The sequence below is a fragment of the Seriola lalandi genome, unplaced genomic scaffold (assembly GCF_002814215.2).
Source record: "Seriola lalandi dorsalis isolate HSWRI2012SDOR001 ecotype SW California unplaced genomic scaffold, Sedor1 jcf7180002054678, whole genome shotgun sequence".
NCBI lineage: Eukaryota > Metazoa > Chordata > Actinopteri > Carangiformes > Carangidae > Seriola > Seriola lalandi.
Genome location: NW_019525231.1, coordinates 1,788,753 through 1,806,761, shown reverse-complemented (window position 1 = coordinate 1,806,761; position 18,009 = coordinate 1,788,753). Strand labels below are relative to the sequence as shown.

Sequence of the window (18,009 nt, the reverse complement as noted above, 5' to 3'; positions counted from 1 at the left end):
GGGGGGGGGGGGGGGGGGGGGGGGAACAGTGTGAATTAAATATTAATCACTAGTTTATGGCTGTTGAGGTTTGTTTGCATTACGTAATTATGTTTTTGCCTCTTATAAAAGTATGGTTGGGGAAACTTGTCTGGTACTTATTTAACTGTGTGTCACCCCGACACATTTTTCCTGTACTCAGCCGTCTTCCCTGCAGTGTTGCAGCTCAGGTATACGATTAGCAGTGTCAGATACACTCACTTGCCTGTTTAATAGGTGCACCTATCTAAACCAAATGCAGCAGCTCAGCTCAAATCCTACCTTCATGAAGGTCATAATGTTTTTTATGAAACTGTTAAAGTTTAACTGTTTCATTGGTGATTCATTGAACATTATCAAACTCAAACCTGGCCATTGTAATTTTTTTTATTGCTGGTAGAAGTGAAGACGCACTCAACTCTTTTACGTGAGTAAAAGTAGAAATACCTCAGACTATGATTAATATTTTGTTAAATATGGTTTTCCCGCATAAAAAAAAAGTGAGAAAAAAATGGAAAATTGGGTCTGGAAGCTTCTTCATTGAGAAATTCTGGATCAGGCCTTGTGCGGCTGCGTGCGCTAGGTTGACAGGTGAAAGAGCAGTGCGTATCAAGATGGTTAGTGTTAGAGGAAACATCAGAGAGACTCAGACTCAGATGAGGAGACTGTTGTGACCAAAATCAGCAACTCGCATACATATCAGAGACGTTAGTGTAGTTAGCATCTTTTATTTGTTTATGTTGTTTGTTAGCTTGTAACTGGCAGTGGCTGTCACAGTGTTAGTGGTTGTGCTAACCAAGTGTTTGGGTTTATTTTGCCTGCAGGTTGACAGGTTGACCTTAGGTTATATGACATATGAATCCCTGGCTGTCTGAATCTGTTTTTATGAGACTGTCATTGGTTCACTGCAGTTCCAAAGTGGAAATACACAGTCATGGTGTTGACTGATTATTTCACTCATGTTATGTCTTGTATTATATTAAAAGAACATCATATGGACGTGTAAACTTGATCAGAGGTGAAGTATTATCAGCTAAATTTAGTTATTATGAAAATGTAGATATAGATATTATTGTGACTCACATCACAGAGTCAGCTCACTGACTTAAGGAATGGCTACAATAACACTACTTTTTAGCATGTCACAGATAAACAATTCAGTTGTTTTATAACAAAGGTAATACATAGCATACCTCAGCAGAAAATCTGGAAACTTGTGGCCAAAGTTTCACTTTATGTGCATCAGAATTGTTAGATTATTAGATTTAGGTTGTTTCTTTGGCTTCTGGGGCGACCCATTGTTTTTCAAGTAGATCAGGGATTGTGCCTTTAATTCACACATCATAAGAAATGGCTGACATGAAGTAAAGTTAAAATCCATTAAAATCCACACATTTAGCATATTTTACAATGTAAGGCCCCATAATTATTTGTAAATAACATTATCAACCTATTTGTCTTTAAGTGGATATAAGAGTCATATAATAATCTTGTGTGTGCTTGGCTTACTGCGTGTGTATGTGTGTGTATGTGTGTCTGTCAATGTGTGTGTGTGTATGTGTGCGTGTTGTAATGTGTGCTTTCATCGTTGCTGTTCCAGCAACCCGCCTATAATTTACTGGCATGTCTGGCACCAGGTTTCCCTCCTATATGCATTGCCAGTAAAACTTAATGGCGTGGCCTTCCACGAGCACTGGCAGCAGCAGACACGTGCATACACAAACACATGCACAACTATGTTGCATGGTTTCATAACGCACACTGCAAAGCTAGCTGGCGTGAGTTGAACATGGCCTTGCCTGTTGGAGCACCTCATGTCTGACTGCATCTTTCTGTCACCAGCGCATGAAAAGCGCTGATGTCTGAAAACATCTGGGTGTGAGGGAGTTAGTGTTCCACAGCCACGCTTAGAAGGGATGGCTCGCGCCCCAGTTAGAGGAGCTGTGAGGAATTTACAGCTTCACTGGGGCTCAGGGTGGAGAAGGTGTTTTAAGGAGAAGTTGTGTCTATATTTTCTGTCGTCCTGCGGAGCTTGACCGTCCTAGGAAGAAAGAATGAGGGCGCGTCTGAGTATTTCTGACTGTTTCCAAAAAGTCAGCATTGCAGTGACTTGACATACCACATCAAAGACAGGGATTTAGGGCGTCCAGTGAAAAAAAAATAAATCAATCCAGGCAAATTAGCAAGCAGTTTAAGCTTTTCAGATAATAATCAAGCAAACCACGTTCCCCGCTTTGATATTTTTCCATGTCTCCTTTTTTCCCTTTTCTCCCTTTCCCTTCAACTCTTTTTATCCCCCCCCCCCCCCCCCCCTCTCTCTGTCTGACCACTGGTTATCAACTCCTCACATATCATCTGTCTCTTCCTCTGCTCTGTCTTTCTTCCTTCCCAAATTTCTCCAGAGGATGCTCTGAAGCTGCACAACGGGCCAGCGAAGAACAGCTACATGGAGCAGAGTTTCCACGGCCTCAACCCGGTGCTCAACATCCCTGTCAGCCTGGGCTACGTGGAGCAGGCCAAGAGGAACGCGGCACTGACCGGCCTGGAGCTCGAGCATTGGTTAGACAGCCTGGTGGGTGAGCTGTGGGAGGCGGCCGACGTCTGCGCCATGGGCCCTACTGCCTGTCCTGTCATGCAGGCCTGCTCCAAGAACCCTTGGAGCTCCCTGAGTCCGGATCCCAAATCCCAGCTGGGCAAACCGCGCGCAGACGGCCGCATCAGGTAGCAGCGAAGCCTCCAGCTGGACGGGAGGCCATGGCACAGGAGATTCACTGTTGATTTGTATTTATTTAAGGGGTTTGTTGCAGACGGGGGAAAGGAAAATGTTCTTCCTCTGTCTCGTGAGAAGAAGAAAAGAAAAGAAGAAGTTAATTTTTTTTGGGGAGGTTGGTGAGGGTGTGTGGACAGAAAGCACAGAGAATGATTTTCAGATCCTCCCACGGGGTTCTTCCTTGTTGGGGATTATGCTGGCTTTGCTATTTCAGTTTCACAGTGTATTTATTTTTCTTCTCATGGCTGAGTTTTACTGTGATCAAAACGTTGCAATTTTCGAGCATCTATTTTGCTGCTGAATGAGTTATGAAGTCAGCTTTTAAAGCCCTGCACGGGGCACAGAGGTCATGGGAGTGGATTGTCGACACTGGTAGCAGACTAAGATCTGCTGCAATAAGGCCTTAGCTGTAAGACATATTTAAGGAGGTCGCCTGATACTGAGTTAAATGTGCCTCCTTTAGGTTTATGTCAGCATAAACAACATGAGATGATATCTGAACGCTCAGATAAACCCAAACAGTCGAAAAGATTATTTTGATACGACTCAAATGCAGCATCATTGAAAGTAAATTCCCCAAACTTTGAACAACAACAGATATTTTAGCATTATTAAAGCCAATTACTTCAAAGCTCTGAGTTTCTGATAGTCTGATAGTTTCTGACAGTGAGATAACTCAGTTTGTAAATCAGCAGAATAAAAAAGTAACCGCAGCACAACTTCCTTCAGTTCAGTCCCTGATCAGGATGTGGAACTGTTGTGGCTGGGCTCACCATCTGCTGCAGTCACATTTCGTAAATATAGAAAAAAGAGAAATGCAAATACAGAGGCCTTCTCATCATAATTACAACTATTTGGATTATAATAGAAATTTAATGTAGACATATTAGTGTTCTAAATTCATAAATGCTTAATTTGTGGTTGTTGTACAATAGTATTTTAAGACCTAACATTGACATAGTGTAGTTTTCTTTAATAAAACCCCAGATGTTGTGACAGGCAGAGGACAAAGAGAGAATTGTTTTGTCCATCTTGTTTTTTTTTTTTTTACCAAACTGCCTCAAACTTGAAACACGTTTATCTCAAGCTGACCTTAAAATTCTCATCCTTGCATCCCTTGTCATTTTTTTTTTATTTACTTTTTTTCCAGTCATTTCAATGATACTTTATGTTGTACATAATTATACAAAAAGTCTCAAAAATTGTGTGAATGAGGGGGGGGGGGTGAGTCCATGAGTCACTATTTATTTATAAGTTTATATTAATACTGATATTTTTAGTCAGTGACTAAATAACTGCGACGCTGCCTGGGCAGCATGATAAATATTTTTTTGTAAAGAAAGCCGCCTTTATTTACAAAGGCCAACACCCCAAACTTATACTGTACCTTTTTATGGCCCGCACCTGTGTGTTAGTTAGTGTTGTCCTGTCTGAAAAGATCTTCCTGTCTTGGTTTCTTATATGGCTGTTTGCCAAGTGCATCACAAGAGAAAGCCACCCTGACCTATGAGGTCAGAGGTCAGCTGCCTAACAACCTCACCAAACAGAGAAGGTGAACAAAAACACTCCTCACAAGCGAACACATTGGACAGCGTCTGGATCGAAGGAGAAACTGTACTTTTTTGGTGTTCTATGGTTCCTGTCAGTTTCTGAATGATAGTGAGTGGTAGTGATCTTCATGCTGTGACAATAATGTACAATTTCAAGTGAATATTATATTGTGTCTTGATTGCAAAATGCATAATTTATGAGATCGGGTCTATGGCACCTTTTCAACTCTGATCTACATTTGAAGTACCTTTCCTGCCACCAAGACAATCTCTGGACATTTGAGACGAGTTAATTCCACCGAGACTGTACCACAACACATCTTTAACAACAGGTACGGTCGCATATTTGTCTTACTTTGAAATACGTTTCATCTGAAGCCAATTAGGAGTTCAAGCTGTGATTGTCAACATTGTTTAGCCATCACACGAGCTAAGTGAGTGTTTTTGCACTGGCTAATTAAGAGACATTACTGGTCATTAATGTCAAGTTCACCTTGCCTCTCTGTCGGATGTGTCTATTATAATTGCTGTCACTCCTTCCCTCTCAAATCTACACTTTTTCTGGGGTTAGGTTGTAAAGGACAATTTGTTTTTCCAGTGGCTGGCTTCTGCTGCCATCTTTTAACTTAAAGTGCCACCGTGCTCTGAATAATTACTTCACACAATACATATTATTATGTAAGTTCAATGACAGTTTTGGAAAACGGTGAATTAAGTAAATGTAACTCAATGTGAAAGTCCTATTTTGTAACAAAATGATTAACAAATGAAGAAGATGTACATAGGTATTTTGTATTGAAATGTTGTTTAAAAGGTATCGTACATGTAAATACTGATGTGGTAAAAATGACATTGAATTATTAAGAGTTTTTAAAATGTCAATAATTGGGCACAAAGAGTGAATCGATGGTGTTTATTGATCAAAGTACATAACCTGTTTCAGTGTTTTTGGACAACAACCTTGTCCTGTTTGCCTCTCAGAGAAAATCACATGCCAGATTGTTGTTGTTCTTGCTGGAATGTATTGTTGAGCAACTGTTGCACAAATTTCTCTGACTTATGTTTCCCCTGTTATTTTTTTCCGGGGAGGCTCTGTGTGCCTTAGCTGACTTTTAGAACCTTCTCTGTCCATTAAAAGAAAGCCCTTATTTTGTTATTTCTTTTGACATTATGTGAAGAATACCATGAGTCTGTCACGTGATTCACTGGTACTGCAACACCAAAAAGATGTCTGCTGTTGTATATATCATCAGGCCTTCTGTCTTTATCAGCTTTTATGTTGTTGTTTTTTTTTCTTCCCATTGGGGGATATGTTTTGATGTACTTGACTGGCTTGTTTTACTTTTCTCTGACTGCTTTTTGGAAATAAAATTCTTTAGAAAACATCTCATGTGAACTCTCTGCTACGGCAGTAATATACTAGAGAGTGTGTTGTGGCTGATAACAAAACATTAAGCCTGCTGAAGCATCTGTCCACCGTAACTGTTGTTGCTTATTAAATACACGTAGCTTTGCAAATATAGCCCAAGTCCATTTAACTGGGTAATATGATGCTTTTAATACAGTAAATTTTTATTCATTAAACTTTAATCTTATTTTATCATTTAAATTGATATATACTGTAGTGTTACTAGTGTACAGAAATTAGGTTTTAGCGTCTTATAGATCGCAAAATACCAGTGCTTACAAACAAGACTAAAGATTAAAGCTGCACCAATCAACATTTTCATATTAACAATTAATCAAATGCCTACATTAAACATGAAGCCGGTGACTTGGAGTGATGAATCCACAGAGGATTATGGCCTAAAGCCATTCCTATTAAACTCGACACATGAGAGATGTTCCCTGAAGTCCGATCTCTATACGCCTCACAGTTGGAAATCATTTGGGGCTTTAACCATCACTTCATGCCTTAAGTATTTTCCTCAGTCGAACTGAGGCAGTCGAATCGTTAACTGTGGGTACAGCTAGTTGCTCCCATATGTTTTCCACCGAATTAGCTTCAACAATTGTCCTCACAGAGATTCTCACCCAACACCCACATCTTAACAGAGCTCTTTAATGTGCAGCTACAGGGAAAGTGAAAGCATTTCAAATGAATGATCGCTTCCTATAAACAGGACAATCCTAATCGTACTGTGCACTCATAAATACAGCTTTGAAGTGGCGTTACACTCGCTCTGCTTGTGGCATCTGATAACAAAAGCAGAGAACTGTCAATAGATAGAGTAGATGTGTGTGTGTGTGTGTGTGTGTGTGTGTGCCCCAGAGGCTCTCTCACACAAGGCAGCGCTGTGCCAACAGATCCTGTCTACTGTCCCATAGAGAGACTTAGAACATGCAGCACAATTAGTCCTGCTATACATTTATGTGTGTGTGATTCCTTAGTAAGCAAGTGCATGAGTCACTAAGTGAGAAAGCAAAAAAAAAACATAACGTGCAGGTTTTTTTCCAGCACGTGTGTCGGTTAAGGTGGATGTGAAGAGAAATGTGCGGCCTGCGATCCCCTGCAGCACGACGAGTGGTACTACGTCTACGATGAGAACAACTGTGAACCACGCAGCTGATGTTGGGAGGAAATGACTTGGATTAATGGCATTACACTGATGATCGTTTTCAGCTTTTTACACTAGCTCGCCGACACACATGCTGCTCTATTAATTAGCACCTCTGAAACAGAGAGAGATCGTAATAACAATGATATTAGGCCTCTCTCTCTCTCTACTATAACACGGCCATCTGCACATAGAGAGCAGGGGGAGGCATGTTTGTCACCACTGAATACATTTACAGTCACAATAACGCACCTTTATTAAATGATAATACAGATCATATGTGAGATGTATGGTTTTACTCACCATACTATCAGCCTTAAAGATTTTGCTGTTGAAACGTCATTTTTTGTGAATATAAAATGCTGATTTATTTATTTATAACAAAGAAAAAAAAACAGGATTATCTCCAAATTGGTTGAAGGATGAGTCTAAATCTATCACCAGCTTTATTTTATAAAGTTTACTTTGTGAGTGAGTACTTTCAGACTTTTCTGTTTGGTCTTATAATTATCAGTGTGTGTGAAGATTTTGGGAGATTTGGATTCATAACAGTAAGGGCATTGAAGTAACGCCTCACAACGGTTATATACTATCGTCTCTCTGTCTTTCTATATGAAGATGTATACATCTGACAAATAGACTCACACATAGCATGTGTACATCACTCTTCTTCCTTTTAATAATATTTAATACACTTAAATCCTATGTAATAAGCAATAGGTTATACTTAATGTCACAAACTCACCATCTAATAGAAAGATACTCGATGATTGATTTCTCCTCTCATCCCTCTTCCTCTATCTGTGTCGCCTGCAGTTCTGAGATACTGAGCATCAACATTTCACATTCCAGCTGGCAAAACTGTTCTGTAGTCAAACCCATCTTCAAACCAAGTCAGCATCCTCCGGGTAAACTGAATGCAAAATATCAAAAGCTCACTACAATTACAAATTCTATTTCCAAGGCCCAAACACAGACAAAAAACAACATTTATTGCAATATTTCTTCTGTAATATTGCAACAACAAAAAAATCCTGTGGTTTAAATGAAAAACTAGATGAATGTCATTTAAAAGAAACAATGTCTGAAAAGGAAAATGACTGAGCACATTTTTAAGTATACGGCTCAGCAGCCTGTACAAATAAAGCTAAACGTTACAGTGAAGTATTATAAGCATGTACTTACAGGAAACAGAGACTTGCAGTGTTGCAATAGTTTTTATATTCTACTACAGACTTGTGGTCTGTTTGATGTCCAAAATTTGAAAAGCCACTTTGCGTTTGGAAACAATGAAGACTTGATCAGAAAAGCCTGTGGCCATTTAACCAAGAAGCTCACATTCAAGTGTCAATCCAAGAAACCATCAAGTGTCCATCTGGCCACTAGCGCATGCCAAAACACAGATGGCGGATTTTTGATGCGTTTCCATGTTTGCATGTTTGAAGAGTCAATCACTAGTTAATCCAAACCCAGACCATCGGTGCACTAAAAATGTACAAGTACATGCTCAGTCAATTCACATGTGACCGTTGAACTACGAGCAGGAAGACATCTTTATTGTTCTCCAGCTTGTGCAGATTTTACGGGCTGGCTGAGGCTCAGGAAGTACGGCGGACTGTTCACTAATCGGAAAGTCGATGGTTCACTTCCCGGCTCCTCCGGTCCGCATGTCGACGTGTCGTTGGGCAAGATACTGAACACCAAATAGTGTGGGCGTGTGTGATAGTGTGTTGCAGTGTAAAGCTCTTTGACTGGTAAATAATACTAAAAACGCGCTATATAAGTGCAGTCCAATTACAATACATAAAATTCAACTGGTGGCTGTATTTCATGAGCGCTTGCTGCCATATTTCATAAGAAAATAGTCAAATGCTTCTAAAAAATGCCTCTAAATTTGCCATCCGGGCTCTTCCTTTTGTCACATATTATTTTAATTATTGGCGATTTTGACAATTTATAAATTGAAACCTAACTTGGAAGCACTGAACTGTAAATCCCCTTATTTAGCATTTAGTATATCAAGATTTACTAAATGGTTAATCACACACTATAATGTAGTTGTAAGCAGATATAAGGATATTTCAATAATATGGTCCTATGCATGGATCATAGTGAACTTGAATAATTTTGATCTCCTTTCATGTTGTTTGTTGACAGTGGGAGCTCCAGAGAATTTTAACAAAGTTTTTCCACACATAATGGTCAGTTTCACATTTCTCTGTATGAGAAAGAGAGGTGAAATCGAACCGGCCGGCACCACCTCAACACCTCAAAGTGAGAAAAATCTTTTATAGACCTGTTACCAATCCATTCTCACTCCTTCAGGTTAGGTTTCAGAACTGACCAGCTCATCAACAACAACAGCATAAGCCCAAAAACTGTCTCCTTAGCCCTGATGACATCACTTGCTCCTGGACAGTCGACGCCACCTTTTATGGAAAGAAGCATCTCAAACTACACAACACGTTTCATTCCAGTCAGCCAAGAACAGAAACCTGAGGCTGCAGCGGGCACAGGCTCACCAAACCCGGACAGCTGAAGACTGGGAAAACGTAGCGTGGTCTGATGAGTCTGGATTTCTGCTGAGGCAGCGGATGGTCGGGTCAGAATTTGGCATCAACAGCATGAATCCATGGACCCAACCTGCCTTGTGTCAACAGTCCAGGCTGGTGGTGGTGGCGGTGGTGTAATGGTGTGGGGAATGTTTTCTTGGCCCACTCTGTGCCCCTCAATACCAATCAACTCCCAGCTACTCCCAGCTATGAACAAAGCAAAAGTTGTCTGAGCTGCAGTTTTTCTGGATAAAAACCACTATAAAATGTTGACATTTCTCAACCGATTTCAATGAGTCATTTTTATATTCAAGGGTTTATGATGTACCTGGAGTACAGAAAATAAGTTTTGCCTCCAGTTACTTAGACTCTTGATAGTTCGGCTATAATCCCCGCTAGATGCTGAAGAGAGGAGTGTGTATCAACCTTATGCTTGAACTGAATGACATGGCGGAAAATGAGGAATCGTAAAAACCCGTATTCAAGCAATAATTTGGTTGATTTTCTTCTGTTGACACTTGTGGAAACATCCCTACATGACATAATAGAATGTACATGAAACATGCAGTTTTTTTGTTTTGTTTTTTTACATTGTGGAAATGGCTTTTTCTGCCTGCGTCCCATTCCTTTTAGGTTTTCTTGTGCTCTAGGTCAAAACACAGCTCATTTGCTTTGAAATACTGAAAAAAAGATCTTTAAGTACTGGTAATTGACCATAATTTAAAAAAATGGAGCAAAATCAGATCAAATAGTGAGTGAATGGCAATCTGTCCTCTTTACAGATAAGACAGATAATTACAGACAAAGATAAGATAAAATAATATTGATCCCCAAATTCAGATAGAGATGATTGATTGGTTGCCCTAATTCCCTATAATTTATCATAATTCTAAAAGGGCACACTTTGTTCATTAACCACACAGATTTTTCTTCTATATATTGACTTATATCTTTATGGACTGAAAAATAATACAGACATGTTGTATTGTTTGCGATTAAAGGAAGTCGCCAAACCTAAATCTAATGTATAACACAGTCCTCTATAAAAACCTTTCAAACCCATTAGACGAAGTGAAAAATACAGGGCTGGCAAGCTCAAAACAACAGGCCGCTTCTCTTCGCTTCACCCACACCTTATATAATCCTACCTTATGATACTTTTCTGTATTGTGTATATTCATTTATTACATAACATATTCTCTGTCTTTCATGGGTCTGATTTAGACCTGCACAGCCTGCAGTTCTCTGAGAAAACCAGAGAAGAGTGACTTTGACACAGTCAAGCCTGTTAGCAGTGGCGCCTTTGGGTGAGAAAGACAGACTTCTCTCTTTGTGTTCAAACTGACTCTTTGGATAGTGCAGAGAGTCTGGTCAAAGCAGGAAAGAAGATGAAACGAGGATGTGATGTTGTAGAATATTTTTTTGTGCTTACATTAAGAATTTGTCAGTGAACAGTTTCTTTTCAAATTGGAGCTGATATTCAAGTTGAAGAAGTTGCTCATGTTTCTGGTATTTTATCCAGGACTGTAAACCTCATGTACCACAGGGAGACCAGTCAGGCGTTTGCCATGAAGCTGATCAAACGGCAGAGCTTCACCGAAACATCAAATATCCAGCAGGTCTTGGTGGAGCGTGCCATCCTCACCATCACTGATAACATCTATTTGTTGACTCAATGTTTTGTTCGTTCGAGACAAAGATGGACCTGATGGAATATGTAGGAGGTAAGTATAGCTTGCTTTCACACTAAGACTATATTATATATATTATTGTATTAAGTGCAGCATTAAACTTACTGTTTTCCATTTTTTTCGGATTAGGTAGTAAACATCTGACACACACTTAGAGGACCTTGTAGGTGGCGATCGTGCCACCCTGCCACAGCAAGCATCTTCTGGTGGACATGGCATTGGATGTATGTTGACTGTCTTGGCTGTGGAGTATATCCACAGCTATGGCATCTTGCATCGAGACCTAAAACCCAGCAAGTGAATCCTCCATTGCTCCCCTTAAGATGCCTCCTTAACAATATGACAAGTGTCACTGATAGATTTTATCTGCTGTAGCTATAGCAGTTATTCAAGCTAATGTTATCTTTATGAGTTGGTTGAAAAAGTAATCTCCAATTCAGTTTTAGTGTTTCCTGCTGACTCATTTTAAAACAACAATCCTATAGGATTTGGATACGGGTCTTTAATATGACCTTTACAGCTAAATGAATAAAAGACAGATGTAAGACTTAGAAATGCTTGTTTGTATTTTTCATGTTTTCACTTTGAGTAACAGTAAAAAACAGACTTTTATGATGAGGATTAACCATAGACTGTATAAAAAGAAAAGGGATTAAAAGATGTGTTTGGCATCCCTAATGCTAGCTCAGGTTTGGCTGGAGTGTAAATTTCACCAAATCCAGTAAACAGCAGGACAGATCAGCCAACGTTCAATTCTGATAGCTAACACGCAGTGAGGAGGTGCTATTGTAACGGGGGCTTCTTTTAAAGGAGCTATTTGTAAGTTCTGCTGTCGTTACACAGCCAACGCTTCTTCTTGTTTCTTAAAGATTTGTGATATTAATCTTTACACTATGTTAATGATGTTTTTCTAAAGGATTGCTGCCTTTCCCTTCTGCCCGTGTCTTTGGTGGCATTGAGAATTTTTTTAATTACTTGATCAGATGAGTGATATCTGCTTCTTTTTCCAGTTAAGCCCTTTTGGCAACAAGGGGAAGATGCCATGCCAGCTGACCTCATCACCCTTCTCCTGAAAAAGATCTGTGTGAAGCGCCTGGGTACAGGTGAGTGTCAGCGTCACAAGTGATGGACACATGGATGAACACAGTATGACACATAAACTCCTTGGAGGAAAACCTGTGGAGTAATAGCGCGGGGAATTCCAGGTTGTTTCCACACATGCAGAAGAGTGTTTTTGTAACAAAAGAAGATATTAGTGCAGCCATGAGGTGGTGTGAAGAGACTGTCTCAGGTGTAGCTCTTAAGCCGGGCCAAAGATGTGAAGAAGTACAAATAAATGTTTGATTGACATACTTCTTAGGAGGAGCCAATAAGGTGAAGTCATAGCCATTCTCTCATGATCTGGACTGGACCGACCTCCTGAGTCAGGACCCTCAGCTGGAGATTGGGGGAGGACACCAGCTACTTTGAAAGTAGCTGCCAACAAAGACACGTGACAAACCAGACTCATGTTGGATAGAAAGCACAGGACATTTTCTACTCTTACCTTCCACTTCAGAAAGGTGCAGCTTTTATCCTGCTCCTCAACCCCACTCCTGTTTGAGATGATCTACGTCTACCTTTTCACCATTAGATGCATATTGAATATCAATAATTGACAGTGACTGACTGATTACAAAATTGCTGTGATGGCCCAGTAAGTACTCATGTCCTGGATAATCATCAGGATTCAAGAGACTCTGTTGCCATTTGCACAGGCACAAAGTACTTACACACTGGAATTCTTCAGTCAGGTGACAGCCATCAACAACATAATGTAATATGTTCAGGTGTGTGGCGGCCCAGTGCCCCTGTCCTCCTACACACTGTTCAAGCAGCGTCAGAAGTCCACACGGCCAAGACGCAGGAAGGAGGAGGAGGAGCAGGAGGAAGAAGAGGAGGTCGATGAAGGTTATGAGGGGGAGGACTTAGACAACCTTCATGATGAAAAGGACAACATGAGACTTCTCACACCCTCACCTGACTGAAAAGAGCCGAGCCACATTTAGAAGGAGGAGAAGAAGAAGAAGACAAAGAGGACAGGGAGAAAGACGAGGTGGAGGAACAGGAGGAAAAGGAGGATGTGACGCTATCCCTCCACTACTACTCCTCCACAGGGTAAATTAGACAGGAGAAAACCAACAGGGAGCATTATTTTACTGTTTAATGTGTTTGTTTTGTTGTCACTGCAAAATTAAAAAAAATTAAATTAAATAAAAACTTGTCTTTTTTTTTGTAACTTTATTAACAAGACAACACCAACTGGTCATTTCGTTGCTGAGATTGAGACAGAAAGATCAAGGAAACACAGCACAACTGATGGATGTCAAGACGCCAATTTATCATTGCACAGCCAGAGACCAGCAGCTTAACTTTATTTTTTCTTCGGGAGCATTTTGGAATTTGTATTTGATTTTGTTCTTGATTTTGACTTCTTGAGTATTTGAAGAGTGTTTTTTCAGTTTGGTTGTGTTTATTTGCAGCAGGTGATGAAGATGTTTTTCTGAATTTACTGGTGTTTTATCTTGCATGTGTTTTCTTAAGTTGCAGTGTGTTGAGCTCTCAGGGCCACCGTAATTATTTGACCTGGCCATGGGTCCCTCAGAAAACAAGGAAAGCCAATCAGAGGAGAGGCTCAGAGACCAACACAAAATGCCCTGATCTTGCTAGAGCTCCAGAGAGAAGTGTGTGAGAGATGTAAAACTATTCTGAGATGGTTTTTGGTACTTAAAACCACAAATATATCTACTTATGGACATCAAATCTTCAAATGAAACACTAGGTAAGAGTAAATTATGGACCCTTTAAACAGGTACAGCAGTCACAGCAGCTAAATGAAGAAAGGAAATGAAGTGCAAAACAATGAAATAGTTCAAAAATCATTACAGTTACTGGCAACTCCATCAAAGCGTACCTCAGTTCTTCCCCACCTCTCTGACTCACTGGACTTGTGGTGGTCTGAAGATCTGCTTTCAGCCCCATTAGTGGATTGATTACGTTAGCTTTGTACTATTTATTCCCACCTCTGGCTCCTGCTGAGCATCCAGCCATCTGAGGGAGGCACGTTTGTTTGAACTGCCTCTCCTGTGGTATCCTGCATTGGTGTTTTTCTCAGCTGTGCACCGTTAATGTTGTGGGTCAGTAAAGATGTCAGTAAATCTGAGTTACACTACCACTTGTACACATAAAGCTTCTTCTTATAAATAATATACGTTTATACGAACCTGTGAATCGAGCCTTCGGTCGTGCTTCGACATCTTGAAAACAGATGGCATTCAGGTTGGAGAATCGTGTGCAGGGAGCTGGAGGGAATTTTCATGCGTTTTCAAACATGTGAAAAGGAGTTGATCGCTCTTAGTGTTGTCATTCGCGAACGTTACATTCAAAAGAACGAATCTTTTGGTTGAATAAACTGAACTGAACCACCTCCTGAAACAGTCAGTTCAGTTGAGCTCTCAGGCAGTTGCAAGTGAACGTTGGTTTCGCGGGAGGAATGGGGTGTGTCCAAGTCAGCGATTACACAGCTGATTCGGGTCGCCAACATTTAGCTGCAGGGATTCAACAATGTTGCTTTTGGACTACAATCCAGATTTATAACATTACCTAGATTGATATTATAGATTTAATGTTACTGCACACAGCGCCACATGCACGTATACAAACACACATGATGTTTTGAAATGAGGACAGCTAAGAATACACTCACTGAAAAGATCATGTGTGTAGGTGTGTGTGTGTGTCTTCTGCTAGTCTGTATATAATAATAAAAAAAACATGCAATATGCAATATTTTTAGAATACAGGGCAGTTTCGAATTTGGTCGGATCAATACGGCCATTTGTCATCTCTGGGCCACATGAACTTATGGTGATTGTAATTTTAAGACCAGGCACAGAGAGACAGCTTAGATAGATACTTTCACGACAGGTAGCAATTGTGTGGTGACACCTGCAATTAAGTCTGTTTACCAGTAAAGAGGCCAGTGAACAGACTGACAGGATTCGTAAAAACTTTATGGATTTTTTGTCAGTGAGCTGACAATGGATGAGAAAAGAAGTGTGTTGCGTGTGGGGACGGGATCGTGGTGTGACATAACTTTCTGATTTGCTGAATGAGTATCTCGATGGCATCCGCTGGACGGAACGCCAGGCTGTGGAATATGAAAAATAAACTTTCTTGACATTATTATGTATTAAGCTGCCAATCAGATTTATTTGACTATTAATTGAGGAGCGCTGCTGCATTTTTCACCAAAAAAACCCCCAAACTCTGGTTCCTTTTCCAAGGCCGTTATTGATGCATCCTTCGGGACTGAAATGTATAAAGTTTGAAGAATTGGTGACAGCTCAAGGGTATGCATGTATTCTTTCATCAGCTACACTGAATATGCAATGAGCTTCATTGATTTTCTATTTGCATGTTTGTTATGGTCCCACCCCACTGGTATGCCTTTATGAACAATTCCTCCTCGCAACAGTTTCTCCTCCCTTCAGCAACAAAGCTGAAAATGTTGTTTCCTTGTGACTTTTAATAATCTACGCAGGGGCCAGTGAAACACTCAAGCTCAGATGAGAATCGATCTGAAACCGTGGGTTGGGGAAACTATCATCTGAAGCCACGTTCGCCAGCCACCAAAAGATTTAAACGAAATAGACTCTGATCACCAGCTGGCTGGTAATGACACTTATCTCTCCTATCTTCTTTCCAGTGGACAAAATAATGACATCATCTTTCAGGGCCATCATGCTGCACATCCGCCGAACACGAGAAAATGATCCTTAACAGTCAAATCCGATTTGAAGCACCTCCGCACTGCACAGCTTCAACTTACACTGCCAAACCAATACATTTCCAGGCAGGCAGAAGAAAGACAGTGCATGCTTGTGAGCTGGAGTGGGTGCTAAATATTTCATTATAACAGCTCACAGACAGTGAAAAATAGAGTGAGAGAGCAGAAGATGCAGCAGGGCCTGGTGCTAGACGCTGTGGGAGCAACAATGAGGGGTGACAGGTCTGTGCCTGTGTTACATGAGGAAGTGTCTGAAAACATCAGCGATCGGACGGTTAACAACACCAGGAACGGTAAGAGCGACTAGAGGGCCAAGGCCACATGGCACATTGATCAGAGACGCTGGGGGAAGGCATCCGTCGAGCTTCCACTTATACACCTGCTGGTACAAGGTGCGTGTGAGCGGGAGAGGGGCAGGAAGAGACGAGCTTTTACTCTCACAGACAACATGACCACAGGCGAGGATACCCAGCTGAGAATAATGTGAGTTCATACACAGTGTTCATAAATTTATGTATGGAGAAGAAGAATGGGAAACGTCTGCAGAGATCTGCTGCACATCAAGCAGACATGACCAAAAAAAAAAAAAAAACAGAGAAAAGGTTTATGGATGTTGGACATAGATCTCATTTTCTTTGAAGAAATACAAGCAACTGTCATTTTTTATCATGCTGGTTGGTTCAGTGCTAGTCATACATTTCAAAGTCTGGACCCAAATCATGAAGACCAGTGGGGAAACCAGCATAGAAAACACAAGTCTGGCAGTTTAATTCCCCCAGCCTCCCCAGTTCGCCCTGTGTGTCCCGAAGAGTTCAACTGTGTCAGTCCCACACACTCACAAATTTAGATTACAAACTGTTGCTGGATCATCATCACAGTAGTTCAAGGACTCCAGGTTATACCACCCTAAATTTCAAGAAAAAAGGGACAGTATCTCTCTTTCACAGCGATCTTCTGTCTTATGTTTATTTCAAACCCATTAACAAGAACGGTGAGTTTAATAGTGCTACTTTAAACAGTGATAACAAGCTGCAGCGAAATGTCCCTGGACAGCAACTGACATACAATGCAGGATGTGATGCTGTGCTGATGCTGTTTTAGGAGCTGTTTTATTTGGGTTATTTCCAGGCTGCGAAAAAAAATTACATCATTCTTAACATGGGAAAAATGTCCATATCAAACTGACACTCCATTAACACATACGTTTTCCAACAAGTAAAATTATAAGGGAAGTTATCCAGCTTTATGGCTGGTCATTAGCTAGCTACATACTAGTGAGTAACGTAAATATCCCAGTTCTTGCGACCCATTTGTACAGAGGCCTTGAGGTCAACGCACTGCAACTTAAGAAAAGACATGCAAAGACACAAACGCACTACAGATTCAGAAAACACCTTCATCAATTTGACAACAAACACCTGCCAAAAATCACAGCACATGCCAATAAAAAGCTGGCTTCATTTTCTTAATGAAATCATTCAAAACACAAACGCATTCCCCTGTGCTGCTTAATGCCACGCTAATTACAAACTACTATATTATCTAATACTACTTAGCTAGACGTCTAACATTTGATCATGTGGTCTGGTATAGTTGACTTATGTATGTAACTTTGCCACTTGTGGTTACATTATCTTGAGAAAGAGCCACAACTTAACCGTGTGTGTGCATGGTGCGCTCCAGTGCGTAAACAAAGAGCATCACACACCTGGTCACAGTGCAGCTTTAACCAAGTAGTTTTAGTTGCCTTTGGTTGGCAGCTTTATTTCTTTTTTACTGCAGGAAGGATATTATTTGTTGTCCATTTTTTCCCATAACACTCTCCATATAGTCAGTAATGCTTGATTCATATTCAGTGCTACTTGTGATATTTTTATTCATTAGATGACTGAATTTGCTCTAATTTGGTCCCTAATCGTTGAACTGAACCCAGGATTTGTGTAGGTTAATGGAAAGCATGGTCATGTCCTGCCAGTGCCAACTTTTATGCAGGCCTACGTTCAAACTAGTCAACATTTTAAGTTGTCTGAGCCTCCTGTAGA

General features: G+C 40.5%; 1 protein-coding gene across 1 annotated transcript in view; it reads left to right on the top strand.

The window, feature by feature from the left end:
• The window catches only part of xylt1 (xylosyltransferase I), a 77,760-nt gene extending 72,037 nt beyond the window's left edge, over window positions 1-5,723 (top strand). The window contains exon 11 of the mRNA XM_023422170.2: window positions 2,421-5,723. Coding sequence (XP_023277938.1) covers window positions 2,421-2,743 — 323 coding nt within the window. The 3' untranslated portion in view covers window positions 2,744-5,723. The remainder of the gene's footprint in view (window positions 1-2,420) is intronic.
• Window positions 5,724-18,009: the final 12,286 nt, after the last annotated feature.